This window comes from Toxorhynchites rutilus, chromosome 2 (assembly GCF_029784135.1).
Source record: "Toxorhynchites rutilus septentrionalis strain SRP chromosome 2, ASM2978413v1, whole genome shotgun sequence".
NCBI classification, from domain to species: Eukaryota; Metazoa; Arthropoda; class Insecta; order Diptera; family Culicidae; genus Toxorhynchites; species Toxorhynchites rutilus.
In genome coordinates this window covers 84,371,879-84,390,320 of record NC_073745.1, presented here as the reverse complement: position 1 = coordinate 84,390,320, position 18,442 = coordinate 84,371,879, and the positions used below count along the sequence as shown (strand labels likewise).

Sequence of the window (18,442 nt, the reverse complement as noted above, 5' to 3'; positions counted from 1 at the left end):
TAGAAAAATAGAAACTGAGGTTGGCCCGAACAAGCACAATATTTATAGAACTTTCACTGACAGCCTATGACATGCATCTAAACATCTTCACTGAGATGGACTTTCAAGCAGGTAAACCTATCGTGGGTGCAGTGGCGTAGCGTAACCGGGTGACACACGAGCGGATGGTTTGGGTTTCAAAACCTCTAATAAAACTCTTGTTATCAAGTTTTTGTTTTTAATGAAGAATCATATTTACCAAACTGAGAACTTTAATATTTGATAATACGAACACGAAGTCACAAAGTCTTCACGCGTCTCGAATTAACACCAGCAAATTGTGTGATCCCATCGTCAAAGTCAATAGAATTAGCACATTCACTTTCGATTGATAACAGAGTCTATTCATTCAACACTAGAACTAACGACAGATTTAATATACGTACTAGCTGACCCGGCAAACTTCTCCCGCCCAAAATGGACTTTTTTGTTATCAATGCCTCAAAACATTCTCTTTTTTTTACTAAGCGAACGTTCATGGGTCCAATCGAAGAACTCTTCATTGATTGATCTTCTAATTGACCATTTACAATTTGCTTTTACGGTTAATTTCCTAGTACTTCTACCAAAACTCGTTATTATAATATAACATTATTGTCAGACACAATTCTCGTTTAAGACTCTTCAATCACTTGCATAAAACATGTTTCTCCGTTACATGGAATACATGTTTGGTACAGAAAATATAATAAAATGAAGACAGCTCGAATCGGATTATTTCTTTCTCGAGTTTCGATTGCACTGTGTTGCAATGTACATTTGCACAGTGTATCTTACCAACACATTTGGCGACTCATTTTTATTTATATAATAAAAAGATATAAAAGTGCGTTCTTTCACCTGAAAAATTCATTTCCACTTTCAATCAGCGTTTTTTCATTCAAACAATTTCGATACATTATTTCTGCTGTACGCGTGATTTTTCATATCTGATAGATGTGGTATGTAGCTTACGAAATGCGTAACCTAATCCAATCAATAATTCGAAATTTTGACGTAGGACTACGTCTTTCATTAAGGATGCCAAATCAGAAAACAGGTCACGTTTTTATGAAATAAAGTTAACGTTAATAAGTATTTTTGCTCGGAAATTTTTTGATATGCTATACATAACAATCCCATAGTCTGTATATGGTTTAATTTGATGAAAATTGGAAGCATTCCCATTTCCCCATACATTTGTTCTGTCCATTTGTGTGCTTTCCCGAACAGAACTGTCAATAACGGGTAACTTATGCAGCCGCTAGAATAGAAACAACGAAGGGGAATAGCGGAAAAAAGATTATTTGCGAAATAAACTCCACTCTTCCATAGCAGAAGAGATTTGTCTAAAACGCGTCTGCCGGGCAATTCGATCCGACTGATTATCTCGTAAACCAGCAAGAATAGAAATGCAATGGTTATAGGGAATCGTTCCAATCAATGATAGAATCCTACCATGAAAGTTTTACATTTGTATCATGCTTTAAAATAATAAGAAAAATAATTTTCTTTGGAAGCGATTTTCGATGTAATTTTCTACATCATTTCTATAAGGTTTTTGTTGCTTGAAACCGATTCAGAGGCGATAACTTTGAGTCATATTTATTGAGCCGAGTTCCCAGTGAATATCTAAGATAAAGAAAACAGTAGGAAAGGATTCATTTCCTTCTCAATTTGATATTTTCCGCATCAGCTTACCATAGGGTAGTACGGCATACCCTCGATCGGGGAAATTTGCTCACTTTCGGATAACATTCTTACGAGAGATATAGCTTGTATGTGAGGGATGCTAGATGATTTTCTCAAATATCTCTACATGACACGAATAAATCTCTTCAAATGTTATCATAATGAACAAAAATGAGCAAACCATCACGACATTTCTAAATCATGTTCGATAAGTTACACAAACAATTGTTTCCACATACTTTGAAATGACCTCAGTATGTTTGCACAAAATTAAATATCTTCTAAACGAAAACACGTCTTCACATCTGGCATCTATATTATGTGTTCAGAGAATGTAGGAAAAAAAGCGCGGACTGGAGAATTAATGTACGAATACTGGGGGAACACGCTCAACGGAGATACGGTTTCTTCTTTTAGCTGGTGGGCATGAAGTGAATAGATTGATGGAATCTCTCATTCATACAAGCTGTTTCTCTGAGCTTTGTAGTCTCTGAGAGAAACAGGTTATGAGCATATTATACTTCTGCTCGGCCATTTAACACCGTATGATTGGAAATATAGAATTTGGGCGTCTTACAGAATAAAATTCTTAGATCTTTTGTTATTCAGTATCTAAAATACAGAACGATTACAGATGACTGATCTACGTACTGACGTAGTTTTTACCTTAATATCCGCAAATGATCAACCAACAAATTTCAACAAAAAAGATTGCGTAGTCCTACATCCTAAGCGGTCGTGTATCGGATACAACCCCTCGAATTTTTTAATTTTTCGACATGATCTTCTGTGACTTAACACCGATCATTTGAGAATTCAATTTTCCAAATTTTCCTATTTTCCTTCAGAGTTTGTTAATATATGTGTTGGTTGGTTGAAATATGTGTACTCTCTGTGAACACTCCTTGAACCATCATAGAAACATTTCTTGTACTCTGAAATCCTCACTTTCTAATTCTGGTTCTATTTGCTCTATTTATTCTCGAGTTATGCAGAAATATGTGTTTTGTTTGTGCTCCCTTACATTTCAGAGGAGGGAGGTATGTCAAACCACCAAAGAAACATTTCTTGTACCCAAAAACCCTCACATATCAAGTTTGGCTCCATTTGCTTGATTAGTTCTCGAGTTATGCAGAAATTTGAGTTTCATTTGTATTGCGAATAGTTCGCCGCAACATCTACTTCACGTAGTGCACTAGAAGCAGAAGCGATCGTGCCATTATTCAAGCTCTTACCGGGATCGTTCAAAACTTCAATGGCAGTGTTCAGCCCATCGTAGTTCGTATAAATTGGTTTCAAAAAATCATAACGAGCACTCCATTGAGTTGGTGACAACCTCTTTAGTGTCACAGCTGTGTCACTCAGTTGAACTGAAAAAAAACGAGCAAACAGCTTAAACAGTTTCAAAAACGCTTTCAGATAATCATCGTAGGATGTATCAGAAATGCTATCGAACATTAGTTCTTATTACTTCGATGAACCAATATCCACAATCAATTTCTACTTCATATGACCGCCAGGGTCTCAATGATCTTATTTTGTATCCCTGAAAAGAGATATGATTGTTGCTTAGTTCAACAGTGTATCTACTTCTTAACCCTTTCGCTACGAGCGTCGTCTATAGGCGACATCCGCGCGACGACCTGTGTGTACGAGCGTCGTCTATAGATAACATCAGGGTGACACTGCAAAAAATAAAATCAAAAATACAAAGTATTTTTATTTTCAAATATAATAATTACCGTTACACGCTTTAACGATCCTGGACCTTAATGGTGAGATTTATTTCAAAGCGTAAATTGCGGTTTGTTCGTACATGACATAGTGAAAAGAGCACGTTTGTACAGGGTGCGTGACGAATTTTTACAGTAAATTTCAAATAGCAATTTCTCGTGCTTGCGAAACAAGATTCAGATATGACTGGCAGCAGTGGATAGCTAATTCTGCTATGTGTAAGATGTATGCAAACAGGGTTGAGTAAACGTAAAGATGTCGAAACAAAACAAGAGAGTAATCGGTCAGCCGTCATCGTTTTATTGCGAGCCGGAACAAGCGTAAAGGAGATAGTTAGGTCGATAAAAGTGTCGGAAAGAACAGTGCATTATATAAAAAAGGCATGGAAAAATGAAAAACTATCATACACACATACCCGGAAGAAATACAAGTGCCGTTCCAATACCGCTAAATGAAGCAGGGTAAAAAAGTGGGTAAATAATCAAAAAGAATCAAGTGAGGTCAATGGGGTCCAGGGTTCAGGAAATCGGATGTTTGAACTTCTCAATCCGGCGAGTAATGGTCAAAACCCTTGGCCAAAAGTCGTAAGCGTTACGCAGAGGTCAAGAACACTGCGACCAAATCACGGCGATTGGAGAAAGCTGAAAACTCCTGAGTCGGTTGAAGTATCCTCATCATATTTATTCTGTAATCTCCTTCTCTGATGATTTTGGCGTAGAACTACGTCTTTCATTAAGGGTGCCAAATCAGAAAACAGGTCACGTTTTTATGAATTAAAGTTAACGGTAATGACTATTTTTGCCGCGAACGGATTTTGGCGATTTACATACCAAACGAATCGGAAATTCCCTAAGATTTATTTGATATGTTATACATTACAGTCCCATGGTGTGTAAATGGTTCAAATTCATGAAAACTAGAAGCGTTTGCATTTGTTCTGTCCATTTGTGTGCTTTCCCGAACAGAGCTGTCAATAACGAGCATTTTATGGACGAGCAACGAAGGGGAAATCGTAAGATTCCGTGTACAAAGGAAAAGGGAAAGAACGAAGGGGAATATTCGCCTAGAGTGGATCTCGCTAAGGCAAACTTTCATTCTTTGTGAGGACATCAACTGAACAACATCGTTGCTGGGCGAGCTGGACGGTGAGGAGTGGATGAGTAATACGATGAAAAAGTAAAATTTTCCAAGGGCCTTTTTGAAGGTTAGAGACGAATGAACTAAAGAAGTTTCAGGTCTCACATGTCTTAGTTTCGGATCGAACTGTGGACGCGACAAAATTACTGACTCGCTGATGTCTCTAGCATTGCAATAATTGCATCAAACTGACGCCATTGCATTAAGGTTCTGAGCTACACAATTGTGTGGGAAATCATCAAGTTAGGCTATCGTCAGCTCACCAAGAAAATAAATGTTCTGGAATTTTGTCTGTGATTTGGTTTCGCACGACGGTAGCAAAACTCTCTCCACAAAGGATGAAGCTAGGCTGATCTAGACTGGCAATATTAACAAAAAGGGTTGTTAAGAAGAGCGCAAAACGGAGATAAGTGTGTGCATATTTAATTGCTTCAAGCCATCGATATATGGATATTTATGTGTGTACGTGCGTGCGTTTTAACGTATTGCGCTGTTGCGGGTGAACATGTCGATCCGAACGTGACGACAAGAAAGGGGAGATAGCGGGAGGGAAATATTTGCGCTAGGGTATTAGTAATGAATCTCTGCTGAGGCAAATATTCAGCTTTTTCCAAGCAGTTGACATTGTATGTTTTCCGTCATCACAAATGTTTCGTTGGAGCCTTTGACATTGCATCAATTCATTGAACTGACGCTATGGTGAAGCAGGTGTTGTGCACCAAAAAATTATTTGTAAATACCAAGCTATTCAATAAGTTATAATAAGTTATTAATTTATTTGGATTCGCGTGCTAGTTGCAAAACTCCCTTCAACTAGGATTGCATTTGCGTTAATCTTGATCATAATGAAGCAGTGCTATTCTTTCCGAGGTTGTTGAGATTAACAGAAAGAGTTTATTTCGTTTATTTAGTCACCAAGAAAGTAAATGTCGTTCTGGAATTTTGTATGTGATTTGGTTTCGCTTGCCAGTAGCAAAACTTTCTCCACTAAGGATGATAATTGCGCTTATATCGAGCATGTATTGTTCTGCGAGGACAAGACTGAATCATCAAACAATAAACGCAATAATCGTCAAAAAATATTTCAGGGCGACCAAACAATGGTTATTTCTAAAATTTCGTAGCATAATAAAATAATATTCGCAATTATAAACAAGCGACTTGGATTAAACTACAGCGTAGTTCTACGTCAACAATGCGGTCGTGTCTTGGACACAATCTCCTATATTTTTTTTAAACAAGATCAGAAGGTGCATCGAAAGAATAACAGGTGGCTTGCACCAGATCGTAGTCAGGTTACTATCACCATGTCAACGAAGTTTCCGATCCTTGTTCTAGGCTAGGATTCTAGGCGTAGTCTCCAGCGAGGGGGATGTAATGCCCCCGTATTTCTTTGATCGAGGACTCAATGTAACAGCCGTGGTATTTTATGTTCTGCAGGATGTTGTTATCCCGTGATCGAAGAATATTACTGCTGGCCTTAATTTCATCTTCCAACAAAACGGAGCCCCTGCTCATAATGCCAAGGAATCACAGAAATGGCTTGCCGAAAATGTTCCGGAGTTTTGGGAGGAGGAATTTTGGCTCCCTAGTAGTCCCGATATCAATCCTTTGGATTATTGGGGCGTCATCGAGTGTGATACCAATAGAACGCCTCACACCACACTTAGGTCGCTCAAAGCTGAGATCATGGAGGTGATGACATCTATGAATCGAAATATGGTAAAACGTACATGCGGCAGTTTCCAGAGGTGTCTATCAACAGTCATCGAAAAGGGAGGCGATTTTTTTTTGAACGAAATAATTTACAATTCCCATATGTTACGAAAGAAAATATATCAAAAAACATTTATCGCCTATACTGCCCAAATATGCATGGTTTACGTGGGCGCCAACTGTGTTTTCCTATTGAATTAAAATAACAAAAATCATATAACCCCTCCGGGTCACTTTTGACTGTTAATATTTGTTGAATAGAGACATATTAATCAATATAAATTGTTTCCAGTCATGATTATTCAGCTAAAAACAAGAAAAAGCATGTTACATCACTGAGTGGTGTTGGTGGTTACGTCACTTATGCAAACATGGGCAGTATATGGTTAACTGGTGTTAATTTTCCAAAACATGTAGTTTACTGCAAACATTCGTTACGCACCTTCTTCAATCCCATTCCATTCCCACTCTTCCATCAAATGTAATACGCTGTGCATTACATGCAACAATTGCCGACATGCAGCTAAAAACACGGCATATCCATGCGCAAAGAAAAAGGGCAACATGTCCAAACGTACAGTAGGAAAACAAAAAAAAATCGAACGGTGATCCAAATCGGAACCATCAGGATTTGAGTTATTTTCATTTCGAACATGTTTTTATACGATTCCTACCCACCGCATGCTCCCTTGGCCGAGTGGTTAGCGTCATAACTAACATGCCGGGTGTTCGGGTTCGATTCCCGTTCTGGTCGGGGGAATTTTTCGTCAAAGAAATTTCCTCCGACTTGCACTGTGATTACGCGTATTCTAGAGCTTGCCACTCAAAATGCATTCAAGGCGTGTTATTTGGCATAGAAATCTCAACTAAGTACTAATAAAAACGACGCAAGTAATACTACGTAGAGACGGCGAAGTTCCTCTAGGAACGTTAGTGCCATTGAAGAAGAAGAAGAAGACCCACCGCATAAAAAATGTTTCTCTTTTCAAATTGTGTAACAAAAATCATTTTTAAAGCTACTGGTGAGGTTTTGTACGATTTTTTATGCCATTTTTTGTGCGGTCTCTGTCCCTCTCACAAAAGTAGGTTTACCTCTATGTCAAATCGAAGGAATGAAAGCAACATCTAAAACATCAACTGGCCAATTATAATTCGCAAACCTTGTATGCCATCGCCGGCGAATCTACTCATCGGCGAGGATAATCCAACAGATTTTAACATCAACTTCTGACGATATTGATCATAGAAACCACTCTACCTAAGTCACTTATTATCATTCCCAAAAGAGGTGCCCTCTTCTCTTACATCCGTTTACCATCTACAACAAATTCTTCAAAATATAAGATTCGCACAAATGGTCGCTTAATACTCACTTCAATCGCCTCCGTTCGACCACCATCGGCACCTCGCGGTGGTTCTCCTCCGGTTCCTCGTCCGGATGCGGCTGGTGCTCGCCGTCTATACCGGAGTCGTTGGTGAGCGCCTTGGTTCGAGGCTTCGTTTCCAGATAGGGTAGTTCCGTCTTCTCCGGCGTCGAAGAAGCTGTCTTTTGATTCTGCTGCAGCTGTCGTTGCTTCCGAGGCGATGACTCCTGGTCTCCCCGGTCGGCACTCGACTGCCGCTGCTGCTGTTGTTGCTGCTCAGCCATCGCTTTCTTCCGGCCGCTTGGCGTGGACTCTCGCTGCTGTTGGGCTTTGGTAGGAGTTTTCGGTTGCGATTGCCTTCTCTCATCCATCTTGTCATCGTTTTTGCCGTTGTTGGTGTTGCCGACTAACGATGGCTTCCTCTCACCCGGTGACCCACGGTTGTTGTTGCTGCTACCGGCCGCCGTCGTTTGCGACGTCGCTGCTGCTGTTGTGCTACTACTGTCGAACACTCTTGAGATTAGTCCACCCGTGTTTGCTGCAGTATTTGTCCCGGCGGCACCAGATGACCGATTGCGTGTCGGATGGCGGCTATTGTTGTTCACACTGTTGGCGCTGGTTCCGGAGGTGTTGCTGCTAGTGCCCCCGCCGACGCCGCTGCTGCTGCTGCTACTACTAGTGTTGTTGTTGATATTGTTTAGATTCGAAGTTGATTGACTAGCTGAGCGCAATCTTCGCACTCGGTTGTTGTTGGAATTTGTCGAGCTTCGCGTACTTTGAGTGCTTTGTGAATCTTGGCTATTTACAGATGACGTTGCCTGGGCTGAATTGCTGCAATGGAAAGCGAAGAAAAACAAAAGATGCGCGTTAAAACAAGTGTTGGTAATTAGCGATTTTTATTATTTACTAGCTGACCCGCCCACAATTTATATTTTGTTATCAATACCTTCAAACATTTACGTTCTCTTACTAAGCGCAAGTTCATGAGTGCAATCGCAGAACTGTCCATTGATTGATCTTCTAATCGACCCCGTTGAATTTACCTTTTACTAAAAAAAATCCTAGTAAAGGGTGTGTCACATCAAATTGCATCACGGAAAAAACGCTGTAGAAATTTTATTTTTAGGAATTATATCTTCAGCTTTCGCTTATAATCAGATAAGAGTGTATAGATCACGTTGGCCATGCTTCACTGTCAATTTTTCGTAAATTTGGAAAAATGTCGTCGAACGAAAAAGAGCGTCGTGAATTAATCCTGTGCACTCATTTCGAGAATCCGGAGTTGTCACATCGGGACATCGGTAAGATGCTGGGAATCGTCCAATCCACGGTCAGCAGAGTACTAAAACGATACTTCGAGAACCTAACCATCGACCGGAAGGTGAAGAACGGTAAAAATGGATGCTCCGTCAGTGAAAAAGATCACAAGCGCGTAGTTAAGCAGTTTAGACGTGATCCGAGAAGTTCGGTCCGGGATGTCGCCAATAAGCTGAATTTGTCAAGTTCATTCGTCCAGCGGACCAAGCAGCGGGAGGGCCTGCGTACATACAAGGTTCAGAAGGCTCCTAACCGCGACAAAAGGCAAAACATGGTGGGGAAGACGCGAGCCCGGAAGCTGTACACCGAAATGCTGACGAAGCCGCATTGCCTGGTAATGGACGACGAAACCTACGTCAAAGCGGACTTTTGTCAGCTGCCGGGCCTGTTGTTCTTCTCCGCAGAGGACAAATTCAGCGTTCCGGAGGAGATTCGCAAGCAGAAACTATCCGAGTTTGCCAAAAAGTATATGGTGTGGCAAGCGATCTGCTCTTGCGGAAAGCGGAGCGCCCCCTTCGTGATGACCGGCACGGTAAACTGGCAGGTTTACCTTAAGGAGTGCCTACAGAAGCGCTTACTACCACTATTGAAGCAGCACGAGGGCCCGACCATCTTCTGGCCGGATCTCGCTTCGTGCCACTATTCAAAGGACGTGTTGGAGTGGTACGAAGCCAACGGGATCACCTTCGTGCCAAAAGAAATGAACCCGCCCAACGCGCCGGAGCTTCGTCCAATAGAGAAATATTGGGCGATTATAAAGCAGGCCCTCCGAAAGAACCCAAAAGTTGTCAAATCGGAGGCGGACTTCAAGAGAAAATGGATTTCTGTTCAAAAAAAAACTACAACCTGACGTTGTACAGAACTTTATGGATGGGGTAAAGAGGAAAGTGCGAGCGGCAGCCCTCCCTTAGAGAGGGGGGAGGGGTCTCAAACTATCAAAACCTTCCCCGGTCCCGAAAACCCCTACATACCAATTTTCATGTCGATTGGTTCAGTAGTTTCGGAGTCCATAAGAATCAGACAGACAGACAGACAGACATAAATCCATTTATATATATATATATATATATATATATATATATATATATATATATATATATATATATATATATATATATATATATATATATATATATATATATATATATATATATATATATATATATATATATATATATATATATAGAAGGAATAGAAGATATATATATAGAAGAAGATAGATTCAAGAATAATTTAGAAGGCTTACAGAAAAAAAACAAGGATGCACCAGGATATTGTTAACTCGTTCGTCGCGCGAATGCCATGGAGAGGAGACGAAAGAATGTCATAAATTATACGAGCTCCGCGCGTATCGCGCGATAAATTTAGCCACACATTTCTTGTACATCTGGTTCGGTTGGATTTGCTTTGCGATTTTCTGCTGTAGAGATGTTTGCGCGGCAAAAATAGAACTTGAGATAAGATGCTATCGACATAGCTACAACCGATAATAATCTCGTTTATGTTAAACATCAACAGAAGCAAAATAATCCCTACACAGGTAGAAACACGTCATCACGATCCGATATGCATCGCCGGTGTCAATTTCGAAAACAAACTGAACAGTTGTATGGGCCCTGAGTATAATCCCAGCGGGACACATACGTCTGGTAAAAACATGTATTTACAGCTGCTACCTGTGTGACTGAAAGATGCACGGTTATATCGTCAAGCAGTCAATACGCTTGTAGTTTTGAGGCCCCATTTTAGGCATCAGATCTAGGTACAAAAACGAAGATTATTGAAGGACGAGCGGACAAAAAATATTATAAAAACGACAAATAACAAACACAGTGGGATTATGCGTTCTGCTACTCCCCGAAAGGAAAGAGGACGTAAATATTCACAAGCTTGTGGTTTTTGTGGCGAGAATGTCGTTCCAGGATCATAACATACCACTGATAGCAGAATGCATTTGGTAACTTCAAGATGATCCATAATTGGCAATGACTTTGAAAAGATTAATGAAGATTAATCTTATTTCTGGTAACAAAGACACTGTGCTCATTGATCAGACCGCTTCGCTATGACTTTTGAATATTTAATGTCCTCTACTTCTTCATGGAATGAAGCAGAATATCCTTCTATTCGCCTCGAAAGAAAATTTAAATTCCAAATAATCATATAATGAACCAGCCGCCCAGCCACTATATATACTAACTTGGATACCATCGCTATTTTTATCAAAATTGTATCGTTGGACCAAAGGTAGGGGTAGTGGGGGCAAATTGATGACTGGGGGCAAAGTGGTCACCTGCTTGTTTGATAGTATAACTATTGACTATAGCTGCCGTATTGATGGTCACCTTATGTTCGATGAGTTTCATGAATTTTGAGCCACCCTGTGTTTCAGTAGGGCCGTCGAATGTCAAAATATAAATAAAAACAGAAATCGCGCCCTCGATAGCCATTCGGCCGTAGTTCTGTGCGCATCGAATCTAAGGAATTTTTCGTGAAATTTAGTTTATTCAAACTGATATCTTGGACAAATCATTAGTTTGGACGACTGTTCACATATTCTAGGAGAGGTGAACAGGTATTTTGTTCAATCTTAACTATTAACTCACATAGAAATTAATTTGATGTTTGGGGGCAAAGTGGTCAGTGGTGGATAATGACTTACAATGTTCTGTTTACTGAAGCTGATGTACCTTATCACATTCTACTCTTAAAGGGGTCCCTTTTGTGGCTTTGACTCAGGAAAAATATGCCACCTCATTATGCGAAACGGTAGGGTAACACGGGGTGAGTTGGACATACGGGGTGATTTGGACCACCCCATTATCTCAAAAATTTAATTTTAATGAATTAATGAACCGTATGTAACTAACGTAAAAAAAAACTTTGATAAAATTCGACAGGTGGAAGGAAATGGCAGCATGAACATAGCAAGCACTTTGATTGTCAAAAAATGCGAATTTTCCGATCGTGGTTTTAAGGTTTTTCTCGCTGATTAAATAAACTTTTCGTGTATTGTGCAGTAAAGTTCTGTTCGCCTACAGAAGAGGAACAATTTGATGCAGCGAAACTGTAAGTTTGATAACAATAAATAAAATTAATTGCATTTGAATTTTTACATGTTGTGTGGGGTGACATGGACACGTTTTTGTGGGGTGAATTGGTCCTACAGTTTTGAGGTTTTTCTTTGGTCTAATTGATTCCAGATGCCGCCGAATTACAAAAATAGGATGGGCAGACAACGTTGGAAGAAGGAGGAGCTTGAAAGAGCAACGCAGACCACTAAGAACGGATTTTCTTTGACCAAGCATCGAAAGAGTTTGAAAATGCTCGAACAACAGTGAAAAAATCCATGCAGAATTCGAGATGGTCTCATTCCAATTTTTCTGGTCTGGAATATGGCCAAGACACCTGGTATCGATCCCAGAAGGCTGTTACTGATTGTAACATTATTCCAAAATACTTTACATAAACATAAGTATTTTTTTTTCGATGAAACACACACTTGACCAAATCACTCCGCATCAAATTTCAATGTCCAAAAATCATCTCTTTTATTTTATGATATAAAGGGTGTGTCACATCAAATTGCATCACGGAAAAAACGCTGTAGAAATTCGCCCAGTAGACCGATCCTTTTGAACCTTTTGGACAGTAAAATAAAAACTATTAAACAACTTTTGGCATTTTCTTTTTATTCATACTTCGAGCCCAAGCCCGTATGCTCGCACCTTCCTCTTTACCCCGTCCATAAGGTTCTGTGCAACGTCAGGTTGTAGTTTTTTTTAACAGAAATCCATTTTCTCTTGAAGTCCGCCTCCGATTTCACATCTTTTGGGTTCTTCCGTAGGGCCTTTTGGGTTCTTCCGTAGGGCCTGCTTCTATTGGGCGAAGCTCCGGCGCGTTGGGCGGGTTCATTTCCTTTGGCACGAAGGTGACCCCGTAGGCTTCGTACCACTCCAACACGTTCTTTGAATAGTGGCACGAAGCGAGATCCGGCCAGAAGATGGTCGTGCCCTCGTGCTGCTTCAATAGTGGTAGTAAGCGCTTCTGTAGGCACTCCTTAAGGTAAACCTGCCCGTTTACCGTGTCGGTCATCACGAAGGGGGCGCTCCGCTTTCCACAAGAGCAGATCGCTTGCCACACCATGTACTTTTTGGCAAACTTGGATAGTTTCTGCTTGCGAATCTCCTCCGGAACGCTGAATTTGTCCTCTGCGGAGAAAAACAACAGGCCCGGCAGCTGACGAAAGTCCGCTTTGACGTAGGTTTCGTCGTCCATTACCAGGCAATGCGGCTTCGTCAGCATTTCGGTGTACAGCTTCCGGGCTCGCGTCTTCCCCACCATGTTTTGCCTTTCGTCGCGGTTTGGAGCCTTCTGAACCTTGTATGTACGCAGGCCCTCCCGCTGCTTGGTTCGCTGGACGAATGAACTTGACAAATTCAGCTTATTGGCGATATCCCGGACCGAATTTCTCGGATCACGTCTAAACTGCTTAACTACGCGCTTGTGATCTTTTTCACTGACGGAGCATCCATTTTTGTCGTTCTTCACCTTCCGGTCGATGGTTAGGTTCTCGAAGTATCGTTTTAGTACTCTGCTGACCGTGGATTGGACGATTCCCAGCATCTTACCGATGTCCCGATGTGACAACTCCGGATTCTCGAAATGAGTGCACAGGATTAATTCACGACGCTCTTTTTCGTTCGACGAAATTTTTCCAAATTTACGAAAAATTGACAGTGAAGCATGGCCAACGTGATCTATACACTCTTATCTGATTATAAACGAAAGCTGAAGATATAATTCCTAAAAATTAAATTTCTACAGCGTTTTTTTCGTGATGCAATTTGATGTGACACACCCTTTATTTGGAAGTTTAAAGCTTGATATAATGGTTAAACATTATTGATTGTGAGAAAACAAGTGTAGCCTAGTATACAATGTGACATTTTTTATTTAGACCGTATTGGTTTGGAAATATTAGGCGATTTTCTTAGGTAGTCCAAATTCCCCCCTTTTCCGCTATGTGTTTCTTACTACGTTTATTGTGTATGAGAAAATTTAAACAAAGCGATATTAGACAATTGGAAGCACCCAAATATGGAAACTAGTGGTGTTGTTTCTATCAAAAAAAAAGAAGTCTTCATCATGTTGCGTTGAAAAAGACTTCAAAAAATGAGATCCTCTTCCAGTTAGAAGTAAATCAACCAGAGCGCTACAAGAATTTTAGTGATTCGAACTGGTTTAGTCAGTGACTTCTTGTTCATCGCGGAATGGGAATACGACATGCTACCGTATTCGCTCGATGTAACATCGGCAACTGCTGTCTGTTTATCGAAGCTGGATGTATTTATGAAAAGGCGGTTTTTACTAAAGAAAATAAACATCATTCCAAAAAAATAAGTTCTAGAAGTATTTGGAAAACAATAATATTTTTACGGAACTTCGAACTTCGAATGATATTGGTAAGTAACAATGACAAATCGAGAATTTCATCAAATAATCCTAAGAAAAATTAACTGCGTGTCTTCGAGTTTAAACCCTTAACTGAGAGACGTTATCGCACCCGCCGTGTTCTCCAAAATTTGCCCCAATAGACCATTGCTCTTGTGCTTCATTGGCACATACACTTACTGAGCAGCAATTCACCGAATGTAATGATGACGAAAAATGGGTCGGGTAATGGTTTCCGTCGAAGCAAAAAAATAAATCGGAAACAAATCCCACCTGTCTGAGATGGCCGAAATGTGTAGAGGCAAAGGGAAAATATTTTGAGGTTCTCATGAAAAAAAGTGTTTTCTTCTTCATAAAAAAACGGCCAATTTCAATCTGCACACCTTATGTCTTAACGTTGATCGTTGATCGTTCTTTAGAGGATCTCGTGCCAATTAGCATTCGAATAACAACAGGTTGTAATTCCTTTCGTGTTTTTTTCTGTGTTTGCAATAACGTTAAATTCAATTAAAAGTTATTATATATGTAATACAGGCTGGGCGATTACGAAACCTACCTCAAGATAACAATACAACAATATGCTTTTGGACAATTATCTATCACAACCATCATTCATCAGAACATTACGGAAATTTGTCAAATCTAATAATCTAATAATAATAATTCCTTCCGTTTTCATTGTTTACAAAAACCCTAAACTCAACTCGAAGCTGCTCTCTACGGAATTCAGGCTGGATGATTACGAAACCTTTCTCAAAATTACAACACAACACCCCTGGGCTTTCGGACAATGATCAAATCCATCGTTCGTTAGAATATTTTGGAAAAATGTCTAATCTATATTTTTTTTTCTCGAGTTTGTTCAAACGAAACACATCCAGAACTAACCGGTTAAAGTCTGAATAACTTTGATAGTAAAGTTGTGCGACAAACAAAACCTGATCCGATCCGGACCCAATGGGTGGTGCAACAATCAAGAAGATTGCCATAGTTACCGCCGAATGCAGATTTTGTGTGTGTTTCTACGTATTGTTGTGTATTGTTTACCACCGACTAGCAACGATTATGCTGTCTGCGAAGCGCGTCGGTGTGGTCACGGCTAGAGCACCACCAGACAAGGGTCAATATTGATCGGAATAGTTATCAAATTATTTTATGTGAGTGTTCTAGCTCTGTTAGATTTCGAACGACGAACATCGACGTTCCGGAGGTTTGTTCTGTTTTCACACCGTTGTTATTGTGATCATGAAAATGATTCATTTTGAGAGGCGAACACATATTGACAATCGATTACACCGTGGCGCCTATTGCAAGCAAACAAATTAAACTTTCCATTTCTCTATTTTCGATGAGTGAATATGACAGCTGTATCTTTAAAATGACGAAAAAAATAATGCGTCGAATTCCTAACGGAGGATCAATTCAATACAACATCCAGTTTTAGCACTCGCAGTATAGAGATAGAAACGAAGAGGTCTAGGCACTAGAAACTATAGGTCCTATTTACGTAGTTGATGTCCAATAGGCGTAGGTGTAGGCATCAAGTGATAGCTTAGTTCATTAGCTACCACTTATCATCAATTTCACTCAATTTTGTATAACTTTATTGGGCAACAAATTCGGTTTAAAACAGCTACAGTGGAATCCGTTTACAATGACATCGAAGGGATGTCATAATAAGCGGACGTTATGCAAAGCGTCTTGGGAAAAACCCGTTTTTTATGTAAATATGTACTTATCCATGTGAAGAAGTCATTATATCCGACTTTTTTACAAAGAATTTTATATGAAAACCAAACTTCGTTGTATAATAACGTAACAATACGCGGTAGATCAATGAAGCGAAGTCATAATAAATGGATTCTACTGTATGTGCGAAAAGTGCACAGTCTAACATAATCTACCGAATAACAACAACTCATAATGAAAAACGAAAATGTGTGAACTTTCCTACAGTATTACTTTTTCATTTTTCGTGACATCCCGGAAAATGGATGATTGAAAAAAAATAAAACTTTAAGGGTTTCTTTAATGTCAGTGATCAAAAATACACCAATGGCTTCCGTAAAAAAAAATAATTTTTACAGCTCGGTACAGTTAATCATATATGTCCGCTGGTAGGCGTGCCCAATGAAGATTGTAGATTGTACCTCGGGTAATCAAGCGGGTGGAGAGATGCTTCAAGTGTATGGGCTTCGGACATCAGACGAGAAACTGCACAGACCCCGACAGATCTGACCTGGCCCTTCCTGCAAATCAGAGGACGGTAGCGACCATGCGACAGGAGGCTTCAAGTGTCCCCTGACGGGACACAGTCCCAGAAAGCCGATTTTCGGTCAATTTTTTTTTCAAGATAACACCAGATCTCGACGTTTAATGCAATTTAAAGACATTTGGCATCAACTTTTTTTAAACCCTGATTTCATGTACTCACTAGGATTGGGAGATTTTGATATCGATGTTTAGAAGATCGATATTTTCCATTCCGATTTCCGAATTATTTGGATTGATTCTTTGTACTCGAAAAAATCGCGGGAATCGACCTTTTTTTGATGGGGTTTGGGGTTTTGAAAAAAATATTGTGATGCCAAATGTCTTCAAATTGAAAGAAACGAGATTTACTGTAATCGCAAAAAAATAACAATATAGTTGCCACTGCCCGTTAACCCCAAAAACACTGCTTGCTGCTGCATTGTAAGCTCACTTTATTGCGTCTTTGGCCAATCAAAAATTAAAACAATATGTCTAGTGCAGCAAAAAAACATTATTTTTTTTGTATAGACTTACGAAGAAAAATTTAATTTTTAGTCAAATACATCATTTATTTCATTGAAGAAACTGCATGATCTTACACAGTAGATCCTGAATCGAATACTGTGTAAGATAATGCAGTTTTTTCAATAAAATAAATGATATATTTGATGAAAAATCAAATTTTCAAATTTTTTGTAAGTCTATATTATTTCTGTGGGAATATAGTTGCCACGGTCTTATAAAGGGTTAGAGCTCGAATCACCGAAACTTGCACAATGATTTGTTACTCTCAAGCGTCATTCAGTGTGTTCTTTGTGCAATTTTGCTGGTTTAGATCAACCACGGAGAGCAACGAGAGAGTATTTTTTCGTTTATTTCACACCATCCGCAAAAACTTCGAGATAAAAATTTGAAAAAAATACTGAATGTGCATCTCACTACGGTGTATCAAGAAAAATTATCAAAAACAAATTCCATCAAAAATTGAAGTACTAAAAAAATATAGAAATTTTGAAGAAATAATTTTTTGGGATTTAGGGATTCAGTACTACTCTAATTCATATTTAAATGTGTTCCTAATGCTTTTCTAGATGTGTGTTTTTTAAGATTTTTTTCAGTGTTGCGCGATACAAATTTTTTTTATATTTCCAAAGTTCCTGGCTGGGTATGGGAGTAAAAAGTGCCCCAAACCAAATAACCAGCTGTAAGAAAAATATTGTATAGGGTACTAAATAAAACATTTTGGCAGAAGTATCATATATTTGTTTATTCATTACTATCAACAGGCCTGAGTGCCCTAATGATACCTAATAAATTAATAACTTAAAATTTGTGCGAGATAAGTGAAAGTCATAAGATAAGTAGCAGCGGTTAAATACACGAGGCAGAGAAATGTATGTGAACGCAGGTTACGAGGGCGTATATTAAAAAAAAATGAGTCCTTATATGGTACCCATAAAAATGCACGCCATTCTCAATAGCTTTGAGACAAAAATAAGAAAAAATACTGAAAGTACATCTTACTAAGGTGTATCGATAAATATCTTCAAACAATTTTTTCATCAAAAAATCTAATAATAAAAACAAATTTTGAAAAAAAATGACTTTGAGACCCACTTCTGCTCTAATTTTTTCCTGAATTTTTAAGAGCATTGCGAGACACAAAAATTATTTTCTCCATCGTCTGTATTATTATTTTTATTTTCTTGAAATCAACTATTTTATTGTATTCGTGGTTTTCAATTGTAAGATTGAAA

General features: G+C 39.2%; 1 protein-coding gene across 11 annotated transcripts in view; it reads right to left on the bottom strand.

The window, feature by feature from the left end:
• LOC129771622 (protein lava lamp-like) overlaps window positions 1-18,442 on the bottom strand; it is a 146,820-nt gene that overhangs the window by 39,770 nt on the left and 88,608 nt on the right. For all 11 annotated transcript variants that reach the window (XM_055775457.1, XM_055775456.1, XM_055775458.1 and 8 more), the window contains one exon: window positions 7,671-8,492. In XM_055775457.1, coding sequence (XP_055631432.1) covers window positions 7,671-8,492 — 822 coding nt within the window. The remainder of the gene's footprint in view (window positions 1-7,670; window positions 8,493-18,442) is intronic.